We start from the raw sequence: 20,246 nt of genomic DNA on the forward strand, positions 1-20,246 counted from the left end.
CCCTACCCACATTCAAAACCGCTCTTAAAGAGCACCTACGGGAGGCTGCAATTCGAAACTGGCCACCGTAAATGCCCAAAACCCCCACCACCTCCTAATAGACAGTCTCCTCCCCACCGCATGTATATATTATTCCCTCCCCGCCGTATGTATATCTCTCTCCCACCCACCCACCCCCTCCTAATGTACAGTCCCCTCTCCATCATATGTATATACTCTGTCAGGATCTAGGGGTAACAGTACTATATATTTGAATACCGTTTATGTCACAAATGTATTAGTACTAAATACCTATGTATTATTATCTATGTATAATGTCCCTATGCCATAAATGTCATGTATGTTGTGTATGTCATAAATGTCTATATGAATTGAAAATGGGGGACCCTGATGGAAACAAGACAAACGTCTTTCTCAGGTCTGTATCCCCTTAACAATTGTGTGTATTGAGCCGTACTGTATTGTACCCATTCTGCAATCTGTTAAATAAAGTTTTCATTCATTCAGACATAGGACGGCTCTGGATCCGGGTTAATGGCGGAGGTCTCGCGTGATTCCTGATTCAGTACAACGATTCGGATCTTTAAACCCGGATGAGTCAGGAATCGCCCATTAGTAGACAAGACCTCTCGGCGAATGCCTTACACTGACGTTAGATCAAATAGCATTCGGTTGATACTTGATATTGGTATATCTATCTAGTCATCTAATGTGAAGAGTGGCGTTTTATATGGCAAGCCGAATTACTTTCTAGCCAAATCTCTAGTTTAGCGCCACTGCCTGGGTGGATATGTGCAAAAGTCTGAGCAGCCCGTGATTAGTAGTGGCAGAAACCCCGTATATGAAAGCGAGAGCTCGCGAGACCATAGAAACTGTATCGCCGCCATTTTGCTTCGCCGGGAGTGAAAGAAATCGACCGAACCTACAACCGGGGAATCAACGTCAATATTGTTCTTTCTTCGAAGCACCTTGGACTAGTCAGTCAGATCTGCATCGTGCGCCTAAGCAAATAATCGCATGGTATGTAGTAATTGAATTGCCCGTTTGACTTGTACATTAATATATGAATGTGGTTGTTATTAAGCAGGTGCTCGATGTAGCCGGCTAGCTAACGTTAAAATCAAGTGTTTGCGCGGCTCTCTTAATGTGCGACCTAGCTAATAGCTTGCGTGCTTCGCTAGCCGGCATTTTGAAAATGTGACCGGTTTGACTTAATCTCGCTAAGCTAGCTGCACACATTAACTACGTGGTACAACAAGATTAGTTTATGCTACGTAAATAGCGTTACCTTGCTAACTGGGAGTATCGCGAAATGTTTTATTAGCCAAACTGTTCAATGTTAAATGCTTGTTGGGCCTCGGAGCCACGACGGGCAGGTAAAGGCGATGGCCATTAACGTTAGCTGAAATGCATGGTGAATGAACGTTAGCTGTGCAAGCTAGGTACCTAACGTTAGTGTTTAGCAGGCACATCCCTGCTTACGGTAATGACCATGGAGGGTAGGGTACGATACACAAAATGATAAAAGTTGGTGAATTATTACATGTAATGGCATGCACAAATTGGCCGATGGCTAGTTACGTTAGCTAACACTAGCGCCAACCAATAGTACCGTACTGGGTTGCTGTAAGGCCCCTTTCGATTAATTCATGTATGCATGACATGTACATTGTTGGTCTATCATCCCATCTGCACAGATGTCTGAAGACGTGGCTACAGATCTCACGGATCATACAGATCTCACGGATCATACAGATATCCCGGATCATGCAGATCTCACGGATCATGTTAATGGAAATGGCACAGAAGAACCAATGGAACCGACGACTGCAGAGGTTGCCCACTCTGAACATTTCCAGACTCTATTGGATGCTGGATTACCACAGAAAGTTGCTGAAAAACTAGATGAAATTTATGTAGTCGGTAAGCAATGTTCATACAAGCATGATGATTGTCTTTCACTAAGTTTGTACAACCGGTATGTTTGGACACTCAGTCGATCTGAATTCTAGATAAGGTTGTTCTAGTGGCTTAGTTTAGTTTACTCAGTTTATTTGATCAGGGACAGTGCATATATCAATCAACACTTATACATTTATAAATTAATACAAATTAAAAACTGTAAATATGCCAACATTAGCAGGGTTGCTAGTTTTCAGTTGTAGTCCCTGGGCTAGATGTTTAAGCCAGAAAAGAAACAGAAAATAGAAGGACATTAAAGCTAATATAAAAACACACCTATAGCCCTTTGGCAAAGCAGCCTTTAGTCATCAATGGCCCAAAACGTCCCTTGCTGTAAGATGTAACAATATATTAAGCCAGAATATTGTGACTCACTCTGATATAGGGATTTATAACCCTGTATTGAAGGGATCGATAGTGATATCGTATCCTATATTCGGAGCTCATTGTTTTAAGTGATTGATTTCTTGCCCAACCCCCCCCTCCCCATTGTTTCTTTCTTATTGTATCCCCATTGTAGTTACTTTCAGACCAGCTGGGCTTGCAGCTGTCTGCCTGAGACTTTGTTATTATTTTATTTTTAATGGAGGATTACATGTGACTGCCAAGATTGTAAAGGCAGAAGTATAATCTATATATCTTCAATTTAGGGTTAATTTTCGTGCTTACTGTCTTCCTTGCAGTCGGACAAGAAGGTAGATGCCAATTTCTTCTGTGTGCTCAGTAGAAAGCTATTCAGCTCCAAGCTCGCCTAGCTTAGCACAAATTAATTATACAGATGAGACCAGCTAGCCTAGCTGTTGACCAAAAACACCTTGTGGGTATCTATCTTCTTGTCACACCGGAGAAGATGGTAAGCGTGTGTCCCATAATGTTGGCATGTTGCTGATAAAACATGGTTTAATTTCGGCTTTGATTCCTTGACAGGTCTTGTAGCACATAGCGACCTAGACGAAAGAGCTATCGAGGCGTTGAAAGAGTTCAATGAAGAAGGTGCACTTCAAGTCCTGGTTCAGTTCAAAGAGAGTGATCTGTCACATGTGCAAGTGAGTTTGCAATGGCTTTTATATCTGATTTATATATAAGTCGAGATGAAATTATTGGTGTCGGTACTAATCCGTGTCTTATCACCTTGCAGAACAAAAGTGCCTTTCTCTGTGGAGTCATGAAGACTTACAGACAGAGGGAGAAACAAGGGACCAAGGCGTCGGATTCCACTAAAGGACCAGATGAGGCTAAAATCAAAACTCTGCTGGACAGAACCGCTTACACACTCGACGTGACAACCGGTCAACGGAAGTATGGTGGCCCCCCTCCCGAGACTGTGTTCTCTGGTGTCCAGCCCACCATGGGAACAGAGGTACAGTTTTCCACATCAACCTGTCATTAGTAAACCTGTCAGTTTTGAAAGACAAGTTACCTAGACATTGTGTTTCAGTTTGTCTTTACAGAGATGTGCAACTGTTCTGACTGGGATTTTACACTAGAGAATATTTTTACAGCTGAACAGTTTTACCACTAATATCAACTGCCCCAAAAATCCCACCTCACTAGTCACTACCCCTTTACTGTTCAAATGTTTATAGTTTTTTAAATGTGTACTTTTTTTTTGTCTCCAGATATTTGTTGGAAAAATCCCCAGAGACTTGTTTGAGGATGAGCTGGTCCCCCTCTTTGAGAAGGCTGGGCCTATTTGGGATCTTCGGCTCATGATGGATCCTCTCAGTGGACTGAACAGAGGCTATGCCTTCGTCACTTTCTGCACAAAAGAGGCTGCCCAGGAGGCAGTGAAGTTGGTAAGTTTGTCATTGCTCATACTTTAGTTGATTATTATTTGTCATTGTTGAAGTCCTAAATATTTTGAATTGGTTGATTGGTTATGCGTGTAGTCTCCTTAGTTTGTGGTCTAACTTGTGTTTATTACTTTTATCCTCAGTGTAATAATCATGAAATTCGCCCTGGCAAGCACATTGGAGTGTGCATATCTGTTGCCAATAACAGGCTATTTGTTGGCTCCATTCCCAAAAGTAAAACAAGGGAGCAGATTGTTGAAGAGTTTGGTAAAGTCACAGGTATGTTGACCCCTCTGCTGACAGATGAAAGATGAATGACGAGTGTAACATCTCCGCTCCCGACTACAACCTGTCCTTTCTCACTTATCATAAAAACAGAGGGCCTCAACGACGTCATTCTCTACCATCAACCGGACGACAAAAAGAAGAACAGGGGCTTTTGCTTTTTGGAATATGAAGACCACAAAACCGCAGCTCAGGCACGCCGCAGGCTAATGAGTGGCAAAGTGAAAGTGTGGGGCAACGTGGTCACCGTCGAGTGGGCGGACCCCATCGAGGACCCTGATCCAGACGTGATGTCCAAGGTAAACCTGAGCCGTCTGCTGTTAACGCTGTGATGAAACACTAGACGTGCCCCTTTGCAACAAGAAATAACTGAACCCTGAAGAAGGCCATGTAGGCCGAAACATGTCGGATTTTTAAAAAAGATTTTTCTAAATAATGTAAGCCACTAAATAAAGGCTTTTTAAAAATTGTAGAGCTGCCTTGGATCTCAACCTTTCTTTTATAAGAAATAACTGGTGTCGAATTGCTGTTCAAGACGGCCCTTGATCTTGAAGTGGTTTAATTACTTAAGACTTAGATATTCAGTTTGATGTTTTTAAGTTATTTGAACATGAAACAAATTTGCTGGACGAACCCTCCCTTCTGATATTTGATTTAATTTGCTTTTCAACCCACAGGTTAAAGTTTTGTTTGTGCGAAACCTTTCAAATGGTGTTACAGAGGAAATACTTGAAAAGACCTTCGGCCAGTTTGGCAAATTGGAACGAGTGAAGAAACTGAAAGATTACGCCTTCATTCACTTCGATGAGAGGGATGGTGCAGTCAAGGTATAGACCCTGGAGTTACATTGATTTGATATGGATAATTGTGTATAATAAAGTAATGTGCATTCAAGCAGATAATTTTTTCTCACGATTTGCAGGCATTGGATGAAATGAACGGCAAGGAGCTGGAGGGAGAGCACATTGAGATTGTGTTCGCCAAGCCCCCGGATCAGAAAAGGAAGGAACGCAAGGCCCAGAGACAAGCAGCCAAAACCCAAATGTACGAATAATCTCTAACGAGTTTCTAATGTTTGTTTTTCCTCTGCCTCAGAATAGCTGTAATATTGTGTATTCACTGTCTGTTACACATGTGTTGTCTCCTTGTTTTCCCCACAGGTATGATGATTACTACTACTATGGGCCTCCGCCACAGATGCCCCCTCCCGCCAGAGGCCGGGGTAGAGGTGGTGGTGGTGGCGGCAGGGGGGGCTATGCCTACCCCCCTGACTACTACGGCTATGAGGATTACTATGACTACTATGGCTATGATCATCACAACTACCGTGGTGGATACGAGGACCCCTACTACGGCTACGACGACTTCCAGGCTCCCAGCAGAGGACGAGGCGGCAGAGGTTCCCGGGGGGCTTCCCCAGCCAGAGGACGTGGCAGTGTTGGTGCCCCCAGGGGCAGGGCTGGCTTCTCTCAGCGGGGTGGTCCCGGACCAAGCAGAGGCGCACGGGGTACCAGAGGAGGCGTTCAGCCGAGAGGCCGCGGCGGGGTACGTGGTGCAAGGGGTGGCCGCGGTGGAAATGTAGGAGGAAAGCGCAAAGCTGATGGGTACAACCAGCCAGATTCCAAGCGGCGCCAGACCAATAATCAGAACTGGGGCTCTCAACCCATTGCTCAGCAACCGCTCCAAGGTGGTGATCATCCTGGTAACTATGGTTACAAATCTGACAACCAGGAGTTTTATCAGGATTCTTTTGGGCAACAGTGGAAGTAAACCAGTAGGGCATTGATAACGAATCCTTTTTTAGAGACTTTATCTGATTGGCCCTAAATCCATATGATTGCCTGTTTTTCAAATTGGTAACATCTGGCAAGGTATCTTTTTGTACATATTTTAATAATCCGCTTGGATTTGAACAGTAGTCACACTCCCACCTGCTTCTGGCGAACTGGTTTTATGTTTTATTTTATTTTACTTTGTTTTATTTTTGTTTGTTTTTTGTTAAGATGATCGGTAAGATCTCTATAATCAATTTTGACATTTTTAGATTGCAATCCTGTGCTCGAGCTGTCTATTTGGCTATAGCTTTATGTATGTTTTTAGACATTCTGGTTTCCATGTTTTAAGTAGCTAATGGCAACAAAGCTTGTCTCCTAAACATGTATTTAAAACAAATGAATTTACAATTTGTATTGTCACATAAGATAATTGCGTGTCTTGTTATTGAAAAGAAAAAAAGGACCACGGCAGTCCTATTTTTTGGCTTTACATTTTGGCTTGTATTCTTTGCTGTTTGTCTGCTTTAATAAACATACACGCACACGTGTACAAAACCTCAAATTGTGTTGCAAATTCATGTTTCGGCAAATTTTCACTTCAAATTGCCTTCAAATTTAAGGCTCCTTGTGGAAGAAATGGACCAAAGGTTTGCCTATGTTAGCCACATGCTGCAATGTCACCTTGCATGCCATCAATTCCAAATCACCCTATTCAACAGTTGGCACATTGTGTTTTTGTATGTGTAGTGGCATACGTCATTGTCGAGTTACTCATATTTCCAAAAGCATAATCTCATTTAATAGATTTCACGAATTGGTATTCGAAATTCACAGGCTGTTAATAAAATGTAGGGGGAAATAATTAAATCACAGCCGCCTAAAGTGTGTCATTCAAGTCCCTGTGACTACTGGGGGGGGGGGGGGGGGGGGGCACAATTTGAATAAAGTGAAGCTTCTTGTCCCAGAAGGATCTACGAAGTCATTTATACTAATCTTGCATGTTAATTTCAATTTTATTAAGTGCAGCGTTGGGAAGTAATTGACATGCATGACTTGCTTCTAGTGCTTTTTTGCTTTTAGAAGAGACGCTTGCTCTTGACCCAGAGCTTCTCTATGTCCCAACCACTTGTAACCACATATCACCTAGTAAGATGACCGAAAGGCCACCGTTCTGCTTGGCCCTCCTGAAAGCATTGGCATGTGCATGCTAAGTTAGTCGGACGTGGAAGTCTCTGGGAGGGGGAATGCTTTTAATAATACCGGCTTCTAATGTACTCTAATGTATTTCTCTTCAATGTATAATTTAATTTTTTATATAATTCTTTTATTTTTATTTTTTATATATACAGGAGTAGCCTCTTAGTGGGCATGTGTGTTTTATGATAGCGGTGTGTATAGATGTAATATGATCTTTTGTTGTGTTCCATTCTCTAATTGCATCCTTTTGTTACCTGACTAGCAGGGAAAAGGGGTCGAGGCCGGTCCTGACCTATGAAGACAGACCTGTATATGGGGTTACACTGCAAGCTGCCAATGGATGTGATGGTAAGGTCAACTCAATGGTCCAACGGTGTTCCAGCCTTACAGGAGCATACCTCCATGTTTTGATAATCAGAAGAGCAAGTTTCAGTTGCTTTGCTTAATACTCATAATTTTTTTTATGAGCTAGCCACCACCCGTCTTCCCTCTGTCCCCCAAAATGATGCCATTTGAAAGCTATTTGAAAAGAGTTCAAAATGGACACCTTAAAATGAAATGTTTGTCTCTTGCACTTTGTCAGAGTTTGGAGTGGCTCAGAGGAGCTTGATGTATGTTTTTCTATCTATAACTGCAGCTTTATGATGAAATAGACATGATGATCTTGATTTGATTAGGATTGTTTTTAAGAGAATGTTTGAAACGCTGAGGTGCACATCGCCTGGCGTTTTATGGTCAGGCATTCCAAGAAAATGGTTCTTTTCAGAACTTGTGTGTAAAGGGTTGTCTAACCTACCTCAGTTTAGAGGATTCAACTTCCCTGTTTGTATTGTAAATAAGGAAACTTGGGCAGCGTTTGCTCCCCCTCAAAATATGCACAAGCAACAGCAGAGCACCTGATTAATTTTAGGTAAGTTGTTGTTAGTCTAGGTGTGATAATGCGGGCCATGTTGACTAATCTCATGAAATGAGCCTGGACAAGCCTCGCTGTCACCTTAGGAACTGTGTGATGATGTAGTCGCTGTATGATAGTTTAGGAAAATTGTTTCTTTTGTAAAAATGTTTGAAAACCAGGAAACGCCCACCTCCTACAGTCTTCCTCTTCCTTCCATCTTCAGATGAGGGAAAACAGTCTTAATTTTTTATGTATTCATACTCCTTTTTTAGTGGACGGTTGTGTGCAGAATGTTTTATTTTGTTTTTAAGCTATTGGCTTACTTGTGTACAAACATTTCCCTTGTCGTGCAACAACATGGAACGATCACTTGACATTCAATGAGCTGCCTTTTTGTCACATTTGACATGTGACAACTGTCTTGAATCTATCATGTTGAGCATGTTGATAGCCACAGCACAAGCTGTGCTGGCTGCGATATTCCAGGCCAAAAGGGATCCTGCAGCTTTCCATGTCCTACTTTCTTCTACTCTGGATTGTTAAAAACAAAACGAAAAACAAACGACTTTTGTTAGGTTTTGTATTATGTTGACTCCCTCTTTCTGTAACCTCCACAAACAGTTATTTGAAGATGTTTACCAGTCAAAAACATTTAGTTTTTGGCTTAACAAGTGTGTTTGCATTCTTGCAAATAAATTGTTTTATACTGTACAGTTGAGGCGAGTAACTTATTTTTCTAAATAAAGCTCTTGATTTGGATCAGTCTTGTGTACTTCATTGCAAAGTGAAATGTAATGCAATTATGTGCTCTATTTTGTGGGAGCAGCAGTCACTTTACTTACCTTACAGGGTTTGAGGGGCAGCTGTTTGTTTTGATCAAGTTTGGGGCCCATACAATTTTAGTAGACTAATAAAAGGTTGCTTTTTGACACAATTGATCAAATGTATATATATTCATCCATTGTAAGGCTGTATTTTATATCTGTTTGGGCTATAATTTGCTATGGTCTGGAGTTAGGATTCGCCATTTAAATTTAAAGGGAAGTATTCATTTTATGTTCACATCTGATGGTCTGCCACAGCACAATTATTATATTTATTTACAACATGAGCAACTATTCCAAAGCTAGAAAGCGCACAAGCTCTTATTTATCATACTAGTATTTTAGGTCTCTAATTCTTTATAGAACAAAGTTGCAACAAAAGATATTACACATTGTGTCACTGTTCTTCGCCTCTGGCGCCGCTCACTGGGGACACGCCCGTATTGGTGAGAAACGGGATGACGGAAGTGACGCTCTTGGATTAGAAAACATTCCATCTGGTAAGGAAGTCGGCGTCCAGAAATGGAAGGCAAAACAAAGTATAATCCGTAAAGAAAGGACAATGTAGTAAACATACACTTTGTTTGAAGACATTCGAGTATCTTATTCACAGTAAGTTATTGGGTAATACCACCAAAACAACTTCACTTTAACGTTAACTCGCTATAATCTTACTAACTGCTATGACTGCTGTGTTGTAACGTCAACAGAAATAAACTTAACCTCACAGCGACACTTGTATGAAATTAGTTAATTTGGCTAAAACCTGGTTTGCATATAGGCGGTAACGTTAAGTGATTTTTAATTGTAACCATCAATTTCCTGTCAACAGATCCCATTGAAAAATGGCAGGTTTCCAAACTTATTTGGAGAATCTAAAACGAGGACTGAAGATTGACGTCCTAAGAGAAGTTGGCCGTCAATACCCGCTGTTTTGCTTTATTTTGGTGTTTATGCTCTCATTTACTGTTGTCCTCAACAGGTAGGCCTAACGTTAAATCAGCTCTGTAAAATTGGTGTTATTAGAAATTACTTGTTGGCTCACGATGTTTTCAGTTAATTAAATCAAAGTTCTCTTTTACAACAGCACCCGTTGCACAGAGTACATACCTGAATGAATGAATGAAAACTTTATTTAACAGATTGCAGAATGGGTACAATACAGTACGGCTCATTACATACAATTGTTAAGGGGATGCAGACCTGAGAAAGACGTTTGTCTTGTTTCCATCAGGGTCCCCCATTTTCAATTCATATAGACATTTATGACATACACAACATACATGACATTTATGGCATAGGGAAATATAGGTATTAGTACTGATACATTTGTGACATAAGCGCTATTCAAATATACAGTACTGTTACCCCTAGATCCTAGACAGAGTACATATGATGGGGAGGGGACTGTACATTAGGAGGGGGTGGGTGGGAGGGAAATATACATACGGCGGGGAGGGAATATATACATGCGGTGGGGAGGAGACTGTCTATTAGGAGGTGGTGGGGGTTTTGGGCATTTACGGTGGCCAGTTTCGAATTGCAGCCTCCCGTAGGTGCTCTTTAAGAGTGGTTTTGAATGTGGGCAGGGATTCACATTCCTTTACAGCTTTGGGTAGGGCGTTCCACATTGTTGTGGCATAATTGCGAAACGTGTTTAGTCCCTTGTTTGAGCCGAATCTGGGTTTAACATGATTTGTTGAGCTTCCTCTGGTGTAGTGGTTGTGGTATTCACTGACCTTTGGGAAGTATTTTGACATGTACATGGGCACCCCGGTCGTATAGTGTATCTTGTAGACCAGGCCCATTGCAAGTTGCTGTACTCTGTTGTCAAAGTGGGCAGGGGTGAGGTGAGGTGGGTTCTGGGGTTCAGGTCAAGTAGTAGTCTGACCAGTTTGTTTTGTGATGTTTGTAATTTTGTTTTAAGCGCCTTTGAGGTGCTTTGGTACCATGAGGTGCACGCATAGTCATAGTACCCTTGAATGAGTGCTCCTGCCAGAGTCTTCAGGGTATTCTTGTTTACCAGAGAGGAGATCCGGTACAAGAATCTAGTTCGTTGGTTGACTTTTTTTATTACATTGGATGCCAATTTGTCACAGGAGAGATTTGCCTCTAGGATGGAACCCAGGTAGGTAATTTAGTCTTTCCTTGAGACAATATTGTCACCCACTGTGACTGAGAAGCCGTCGGTCTTGCTGAGTTTGTTATTTGAACCGAAGAGAATGGACTCTGTTTTGCCCATGTGTAATGATAGTTTGTTATCAGCGAGCCATATGCAGATTTTGCCTAGTTCCGTGCTGAGGGTTTTTTCAACCTGCAACTTGTTCTTGTCAGAGACCAGCAGGGCTGAGTCGTCCGCAAACAGGAACAAGTTGCAGTCACAGGCTGACGACATGTCATTTGCATAAATTAGGAAGAGTAGCGGTCCTAGTATGCTTCCTTGTGGAACACCACAGCTCACTGTGAGGGGGGGGGGGGTAGAGTACCGTTTACCTCTACCATCTGTTCTCTCCCCTCCAGGTAGGATTGCATCCAGCTCACTGATAAGCTATCAAAACCAATTGCTTTTAGCTTGTCCATTAGAATGGAGTGATTGACAGTGTCGAAGGCCTTTTGTAGGTCCAGCATGACCATGCCGCAGTATTTGCCCGCGTCCACCTCTTGTTTGATGTGGTCGTTCAAATAGAGGAGGCATGTGTCAGTGGAGTGGGACCTTCTGAAGCCAGATTGGAATTCGTAGATTAGATTTTTTTCCGCCAGGTACTTTTCGACCTGTTCGTAGACTATTTTCTCCATGACTTTCGAGATGGAGGTAAGAATAGAAACAGGGCGGTAGTTGCCTGGGTCTAATTTGCTGCCCTTTTTGTCCAGAGGGGTCACTCTCGCAATTTTGAAGTCCTTGGGGACGTGCCCCTGTTTTATAGAGAGGTTTATTATGTGTGTGAATGTGATGACTGGGGTCTGGGGTGATGGCGGCTGCTGCGTCTGAGGAATTTGGAGGGGATGTTGTCATGGCCAGTGGCCTTGTTAGGTTGGAGGGCGCTCAATTTTTTGAGTACCTCATCGGTTGTTACCATTTCAAGTTTGAAGTCGTCTTTGTGGACCCCTAGGTTTTTGTAGTATGCTACTATGTGTTCTACCCCATAATGCCCTGAGTGGGAGGGTAGTTTGTTTACCAGTGTTGTGGCTATGTTTGTGAAAAAGATGTTTAAGTAATTGGCTACATCCAGCTTGTCTGTGATGAGCGTGTTGTCCGTCTTTATGTTTATGTTTGAGAATCTGGTTTTAAGTTTTTTACTGCAGCCTAGTTGATTATTGAGTAATTTCCAAAGTTCGCAGGGTTTGTTTTTGTTTTCCTCAGTTTTGTCGTTGATGAAATTTCTTTTTGCGGTTCTGATCATGGTGTTTACGTCATTTCTTAGTCTGTTTCTTTGAATTTTTAGTTCAACCACGTGGGCTTGGAGTTCACTGTTTGAGCTTTTGGAAAGCTTTGTCTGACTTTTATGAAGTTCAGAGCATTTTTTGTCTCTGGTTTTCATAGCGGCCAGTATTTCAGTGTGCATCCATGCCTCAGCGCGATTTTTAACCCTGGTGGTTCTTATGGGTGCCATGTTGTTGAGTATTTCTGTGAATTTGGTTTTGAATCCAAGCCATGTTTCTTCAACCTGTGTACCACTGAGTTCATCTGACCAGTCCAAGCTCCCCAGTTCTAGGTTAAAGGCCTCTCTAGAGTAAGTTTTGAGGTCTCTAGATGTGACTGTTTTGTGACAGCCGGCCTTCTGTTTTAGCTTTTTGCGGGTACAGAAAATCATATAATGATCACTTAACCCGCATGCTATCACCCCTTTATTGGAGATCATTGACTTGTCAGAGGTCAAAATGAGGTCAATGGTGGTTTGTGTCGAATCGCATACCCTTGTGGGTTGGGTGATTAGCTGGCTGAAACCGTGCAGATCAGAAAATCTACTGAAGGCCTTGAAGACGGGTGCTGCTTTACGCAGCATATCCGTGTTCCAGTCCCCAATAAGAATTTTTTCTACCCCCTCCACCCCAGCTAAACACCCATCAAGTGTGTCATAAAAGCCACTCTGTTCTGGTGGTCTATAGATTGTGCCTACTAGTACTGGTTTCGCCCTGTCTAATAAGATTTCAATCCAAACAGTTTCAATTTCATCATGGTTAAGGTCAGTACGGTTGATGTATTTGGTATCCTTGTGTATATACACACAGACACCACCTCCATACTGGTTCCTATCCCTCCTGACTATTGAGTAGTTTTCAATTTCAATCTCTGGATCCTGTACAGATGAGTCTAATTTTGTTTCTGTGAAACACAATATGTTAGCCTTACCGTTTAAAAACAACTGTTTGATTTCAGCCAGTTTAGGTCTCAGGCTATTTGTATTAAGATGAAATATGTGTAGTCCATTTTTGCTGGTAATCTACTACGAGTTGTGGAAAGTAACTAAGTACTTTTACTTTTCCGTATTTTACTACTTATGCTTTACTTTTGAATTTACATTTTTATACTTTTACTCCACTACATATAAAGGGAGTATCTTAGTTACTTTTAAACTTAAAGCCAGCATGAGCTAGTATCTTTGCTTTCGATAGAACTCGATGGAATCAAGTTTGATACTTTGAATATTATTTTGAGTGGAGGTACGATTTTATCAGGATATTTCTTGGCTGCTACTTCCACCAATACCTACTGACGAGTACTGAAAGATAAATCTGGTAAAACAAGCATCAGAACAGGCAGCACAATGAAACATTCATGTTGCTTCAGACTGGGTAGAGTAGCCACAGGAAGAATGACCCCCAAAGACAGATGTCGCTAGTTATGTGTTGACATGGAATTTTCACAACTAAATGTTCATGTAATTGAGTTTATTAAATGGTAATGACCGCAAGCATTGGTATTCAGATCCTGTAATCCTTACCATGAGTGATTTTCAGACTCCCTCTGCATCTTTGTACGTAATTGGGATGTGGTAGCCATTCTGGACCAATTAATCCCTGCCCTTGGCCCTCAGTCTATCTTGAAATATAGCCTACTTTAACACTTTCAGTGCCAGCAGGGGGCGCACGATTTAGTGCTTGAGTGCCACCACCCACTTCAATGATAGCGTTAAAACGCCTAATCTATGTTTTAAATTATGGCTATGTGTTTAATCTGCCCGTCGCTTATCAATGACTTGTTTGCAGTCAACATTGTCGAAACGGATTGTTTTTTTTATCGCTTCATTTTCGTTTTATAGCATTTTGCAAAGGCTAAATTTTATGAATAGTTTTCAAATAAACGCTAGATTATCGATAGTATATGTGTACGTATGCACGCTATATAGGCGATCTGATAAATCTATTCTCTTATTTCCTGATCGCTTGCACAGCCACACACACACACATAGGGAAAAAGCTTATATCTCCGTGAAAACGGGTCTGATTATCCTAAGACTGGTCAAATAGATTCCTTACCTGAGATCAGATGTTATCCAAAAAGATTATTCCAATTCCTGATCGCCATTCCAAATATCGATCACGCTTATTGATTGATTATTGGCTGCTGTAAATATATATTCCAGGCTGATTTCCGTCCCGCGAGCAGATCCCTCTTGAGCAGACTGCTCGCCAGCACAAGGAGCCAGTTGGCTCCCCCCCCAGAGATCTACAGATCCCAGGTCAGTCTAAGCGACTGACCTGCAGTTACACAGGGATAGACGATAGGGGGCGCTTTTTCCAAATCCTGATGGGGCTGCTGTACCAACGGGAGACTCGGTTGATGAAATATGAATTCAGATCATATAGGGCTGGGCGATAAAACGATAACGATAACTATCGCGATAAATTATTTCCTCGAAATAAACATGAAACGTGGTCGCAAAGTTTCTATATATCGATTTCCAAGCTTGGCTCCGTTCAGCCTCGGCTCAGCACACCCACTAACAACAACCAACGTTACGTGATGACGTGACGTGCATACGCACAACAGCTAACAACCAATCAGTGAAGGAGATGGCCGAGAGCGAACGAGATCCGGAAGGAGACCCAGAGGTACTAGGACTCACTCAACAACAAGGCTTGCTAGGCTAATTAGCTTGCACGGCGTTGTTTTATATATTTACGTGCCGAGTATGTGTGTGTTTTGAATTCTGAGGCCACGTTTAAGTAGTGTGGGGTATACAGTGGACGTCGTTTCAATATATTGTGGCGGAAGAGTATTTTAGTGTAATATTTAGCACATTGTCATGGAATACACCACTTATAAACAACAGGCTAGCTAGGCTAATTAGCTTGCACGGCGTTGTTTTATATATTTACGTGCCGAGTATGTGTGTGTTTTGAATTCTGAGGCCACGTTTAAGTAGTGTGGGTGGGGTATACAGTGGACGTCGTTTCAATATATTGTGGCGGAAGAGTTTTAGTGTCATATTTATTGTCATGAGATGCTCCGCTTGTCGGCTACTGTTAACGTGCGCGGACTGATGACGACATCAACTCGACTTGAGACATTCGCAGCAGCATAAGAAGTTAATTAAACTTGACAGACATTATATCGACGATAATTATCGATATCGAATTATATGAAAATAATTTTATAATTTTATCGCGATAACGTTTTTGGTCATATCGCCCAGCCCTAAGATCATAAAATAAAACGATATTTGGCGTTGTGGGCATTCAGGCATTGGGCTGATAAAACGAGTTATGACGTCACTGGCACTCAAAGTGTTAAACAAGCCTTTTTTCTTTTTTTATGACAATACTCTGTCAACCTTGGAGGTGTTACTTGTCACTGGTTAACTACTGTTTGCCATTCTACTATAATAAAGTCTCAGGAAGAATTTAAGAAGTAACTTTTCAGGAAAGGAAGGTCTGATTTCATGGCATTTACTTTAAATGTGGTCATTTTCACTCCCCACACCCATTTTATAGGCGTTTAAAGTATATTTTGATGAACTAGAATCCTTTGGCAGTGGCGAATAGGCGCAAAATATTTGCATGCCAAAAGCAGTGGGGGTATCCTTTGCAATAATATGGGATGTGAGTTACGTTGTAATTCCTGCAGTAGTGATTGGCCCTGTGTAGCAAATTACGACCAACCTAACTTCTGATACAGTTTGCAGAAATGCATCTAAAAATCATCACCTGCAATTAACACTATGATCGCCGGGAACGAGTTTTCACGTCATTCAGAGCCATGCTCATTCTGCCGAAGACGCCGTAACTCGTCTTTGATGTCAATATTTCAAAAATCTGTCATCGAAATCATATTTCCTTTCCGGAGCCCTGAGAACCAGTGCAAAGCTCCACTCAACTCTCTAGCGGTTCAAGAGCGCCATTTGGTGGCCGATCGGCAGATCGCCAGCCGGAAATTAACCTTTGAACCGGTAGTACTCATCCATATGTGGTCCGGCCACTCGCTATAGCTCCCGCGACTCCATCTTGAAACACTGGATAATAGATCGCTCGCCCTAACTCAATAAACAACGTTATTTGGACGTATATACTATTATACAACCTGGAAATGGATCGGGCATTTCTACATCCCATAATAGAAAAAAATCTGTTCCACGCTCATCTGCCAGCGGCGCGAGGAAGCCACGGTAAGATTCAGCGTTATTTTCTAAAGTCTTCTATACTAACTGATCTGATGAACATATGACCCACTCTGGATGAATCATCTAACGCTGCCCACGGAATTATAAATGATCCCCCGCCCATCCGGTCATCATCAGATGATGCGTAGAAACGTCTAGAACCACGTCCAGTTGAAACTTTTTATCTCGCACAGATTCCTACCAAACTGTATTTGATCATCAATATAATGCATTTGGGGCTATAAATCACGTTCTGAAGAAAGCTGCAGAAAACGATAAAAACATACTTATACTTTAGACCAGGGGTCAGCAACCTTTTTGACATGGAGTGCCTGTTTGAAATATAGTTGTAACTAGTGTGCCTCAACAATATTCCATGCATCATAATTTTTTTTCTCATAATCAGGTCTTTTTAATGATAATTTTTACATTATTACATCATTATTGTTATTGTTATTATTAACAATATTATTATGATGGTTGTATCAACCCTAAATCTGAGTCGGGGGGGGGGGGAATGCAATGCAGACAAACAGCTGCATACAGTGCGACCATTTCACTCACATTTGCCCATTCATTTTTGGACACATCACACACCATTGGTGTGTGTACTGTACGTGTGCTGTCATAGCTCCACCTACAGGCCTAATGGAGAACACCAGGATGTGAATGGAGGGTGAATGTGAGGTATATTGTGTAAATAAGTTTTGATTGATCGCAAGACTACACTGTAAAAAAGAATATAATAATAAGTTACCAGAACTTAAAAATATTGAGTTCAGTTACTGTGCATTAAGGTTTTCAGTTTTCAATCCATAATAAGTTAACAGAAAAATAAGTACACAACCACATTATTTCAACCTAATAAAACTATGTTTATTGTCATTGTTTTAAGAACACAAGTTGACTTGGTAATACTCACATTTTGAGTAAAAAAATGGCTTTTAACATGTGCAATGTTCAATGAAATAGAAAAATAAATAATACAATTTGTTGATTAATCCCACTGGTCACAATGGTGACCGTAATAATGTTTTTGTTATAAGGCTCTGCAAATGTTACTGAATGATGTAGCAATGTATTTCCAGCTAAATTAAAATAATAAACAAATAAAGGGTCTCAATTAAATGTGGTAGTAAAAATAACCTGTGGGAGGATTTCAACAAGATAAATGCGACAACAGTGCAAAATATTTCACTATAATATTTCAAAGCAAAAAAAAAAATATATATATATATATATATATTTTTTAAATGCTGCCCCCTGTGCCTATGCAGGCACGCGTGCCTAGGGTTGCCTACCCCTGCTTTAGACCATATTTTAGTATGAATATGTGAATGAAAAAGTTTAACGTTGCTACATCCTGAACAATACATATAGGACATTGAATGGGCCATAATAATGGCAATTTAGCAATAGGATTTAAAAAGTTATAGCCATGCAAAGAAGGGGAACTTCTCCATAGACAAATAGAGCTGCCGAGGGTATGGTAAATTATGAATTTAACCCATGGCGATCAAAGTGTTAAGCAGAGGACTTTATGACAAATAGCATTCAGATGTTCTAAGGTAGCCTAGCCCTAGAAGACGTTCAATGCATTTAGATCACTGTGACATAGTTGATTTAACTATTTGTTTTCTACTGTCATTTAAAACTGGTATTATTCCTATTTTAAAATGTAACATGCTCTTTTTGTTAGCTCATCTAATTGAATGTCGTGGTGTCAACTGATTGCCCCTAGATATTTACACATCCTGATGGTCTTTTGGTCCTTCTTGGCTGGTTTGATTACCGTCTATTGCTCGCTTGGGCCAGAATCTCTTCTTCCAAATGTCCTCTTCAACATAAAGCCAAGGAACAAAGTAAGCCAAAAACAACAATGTCTCAAATGTTACATGACTTGAGATGATTTATTATTCATATATCATCATCACCTGCTGCCCAAATGTAGTGTAAATGTGTGATGAATGATGGTTACTCTTATTTTCCCCCTCAACAGCAACAGGAACAGCAGGAGTTGTTCCCACTGGGACACAGTTGTGCAGTGTGTGGGAAAATCAAGTGCAAACGTCACAGGTGAGTCAAACACACAGAGATATACAAGTGTCAATATGTGATTGACATCTAATATGATGCATGGACTAGGTATTGTATATAAGCACGCATTAAAAGAGGTGGTACAGTCAGTGTCTTTTATTTGAATAAAATGTTTTGTTAATCTACATACATTATAATAAAATAAAATTAAACATATCCACCCACAATACTCCCGCCCTTCCCCATTTTACCACCCCCCTACTAACCGTTACCCCAGTTCAACTGCCCTCCGCACCCAACATCTCACACCCACCCACCCCACCCCCAATAACAGGACACTTACTTCTCTCACACCTTCAAAACATGAAGTAAATAATAAAATATAATTATAGCACAAAATAATTATAAATGAGTAAATAATACTGTAGATGGTGTCTATTCTATTCCTAATACTCTGTGTTTCTGTTGTCCTCTTTACAGTATGTTGTTAATGGATTTTAACCAGACTGCCAGTTATACAGTATGTGGACAAGTCTGCCACCTAATGGAAATGTTGAGTAGTGTTGAGCTTTGACCAACCAGGATGCTTTAAAATAGTGGGCGTTAGATAACCTTGCACGGCAGCTGGTTTCATGAGATCACAAGATCATCCGAGAATCCATCTAGTCAGGCTTAAGTTTCAGCCCTATATAACAGATCATCTGGTTTGGTGTTCGATGAGCACATCACCACAAATACAATCATGAATTATTTTGCGCACAATTTGATCACATACTGTATGCCCACTTGCACAAATTAATTTGGCTAGCAAGATATTGAGAGTTAATTAATTAATTACAGCTCAATTAAATGATTTAGGTGAAAAAATAGCATGGCCTAAACATTTGAACAGTATGGCTATACTTAGGTGAGTATTTTTAGGAATTTAAACCCAAAGAAAGCATTACAACCAAATATCCATTGAACTAGCTCATGGCAATAATCTATCTTGAAAAATCAATTGGACTGGCGGCTAGGTGGCGCAGTGGGCAAGGCGCTCGCCACCAACACAGGAGATGCTGGGTTCGAGCCCAGCTCTCGGCGTTGCTACCAGCTTGGCTGGTCGTTCATACTAATACAATTGGCAGTATTAGGGGGTGGGCAGCTGGTGGGTGGGGATCCGACGTTGTGGACAGCGACTCCTACAGGTCGGTTGGTGCGCCTGCGCAGTAGAATCAGGAAGCGACGAGGCGGCGTGTCCCTACCACGCAGACCCTCGCCGCTGAGAGATCGCGCTGTGCAGGTGAAAAGATGCGACGGCTGCCTCCTCGAGTACCGGAGGGCACACGTGATGCAAGGCTTCGTCCACATTGCAGCCGGCTTGTGGGAGGCATGGCCTAACAACGTTCGAGACAGGGGAGGGTAGAATTGGACAATACGAAATTGTGGACGAGAAAAAAATAGAAAATGGGGAGAAAAAGTAGATATAAAAAAAGAAAATCAATCGGACTGATGACTTGGACAAAATAAAGTAGTATTATCGATATTGAATATTGATTGTGGATTAATTCATTTCAAAAGGAAAACCCAGGAATGTACAGGTTCAATGTACTGTATATGTAGTAAATAGTTTTACTACCATTTCCATGATGGTGAATGATGCACAATGTTTCTAAAAATACAGTTCATTCAGGCTTTTCACTTGCAAGTGAGTCATTTTGGCTTTGTGAGCATTTTCATTCAACATAGTCTCAAGTGTGATATGTTTGTTAAAGCTAGATGTCACATTACAGCAGGAGAATGATAACAGATGGGAAACAAAATGTTCCCATAGCCTATTTATGGCTATTAATAAATCACTTTTGTTTGAATAGTCGTACTTGGTCCTGGCTAGCAGT

The 20,246-nt window shown here is 41.2% G+C and overlaps 2 protein-coding genes across 7 annotated transcripts in view; both read left to right on the top strand.

The window, feature by feature from the left end:
- Positions 1-665: 665 nt before the first annotated feature.
- Positions 666-8,666, top strand: syncrip (synaptotagmin binding, cytoplasmic RNA interacting protein). 5 transcript variants are annotated; one of them, XM_084314919.1, is made up of 11 exons: positions 666-1,020; positions 1,698-1,923; positions 2,890-3,008; positions 3,101-3,322; positions 3,582-3,758; positions 3,899-4,034; positions 4,134-4,339; positions 4,718-4,867; positions 4,963-5,084; positions 5,201-5,742; positions 7,275-8,666. In XM_084314919.1, exons 1-11 carry the CDS (start codon positions 1,018-1,020, stop codon positions 7,301-7,303), a joined length of 1,932 nt encoding a protein of 643 aa, XP_084171045.1. In that variant the 5' UTR covers positions 666-1,017; the 3' UTR covers positions 7,304-8,666. The 5 variants fall into 5 exon arrangements, with proteins under 5 accessions (XP_084171045.1, XP_084171046.1, XP_084171047.1 ...); XM_084314920.1 differs by having other exon boundaries at positions 7,278-8,666; XM_084314921.1 differs by having other exon boundaries at positions 668-1,020; positions 5,201-5,585.
- A 555-nt stretch (positions 8,667-9,221) lies between these two features.
- The window catches only part of snx14 (sorting nexin 14), a 62,185-nt gene continuing 51,160 nt past the window's right edge, over positions 9,222-20,246 (top strand). For both annotated transcript variants that reach the window (XM_084315336.1, XM_084315337.1), the window contains exons 1-4: positions 9,222-9,343; positions 9,564-9,713; positions 18,074-18,194; positions 18,332-18,408. In XM_084315336.1, coding sequence (XP_084171462.1) covers positions 9,577-9,713; positions 18,074-18,194; positions 18,332-18,408 — 335 coding nt within the window. In that variant the 5' untranslated portion in view covers positions 9,222-9,343; positions 9,564-9,576. The remainder of the gene's footprint in view (positions 9,344-9,563; positions 9,714-18,073; positions 18,195-18,331; positions 18,409-20,246) is intronic.

This window comes from Notolepis coatsorum, assembly GCF_963971535.1.
Source record: "Notolepis coatsorum genome assembly, chromosome: 5".
NCBI lineage: Eukaryota > Metazoa > Chordata > Actinopteri > Aulopiformes > Paralepididae > Notolepis > Notolepis coatsorum.

Bases quoted from the DNA above. Each gene is read 5' to 3' on its own strand.
- syncrip (XM_084314918.1), top strand. The intron at 3,759-3,898 runs GTAAGTTTGTCA...TTTTATCCTCAG, and splicing joins CCCAGGAGGCAGTGAAGTTG to TGTAATAATCATGAAATTCG. The intron at 4,868-4,962 runs GTATAGACCCTG...CACGATTTGCAG, and splicing joins AGAGGGATGGTGCAGTCAAG to GCATTGGATGAAATGAACGG.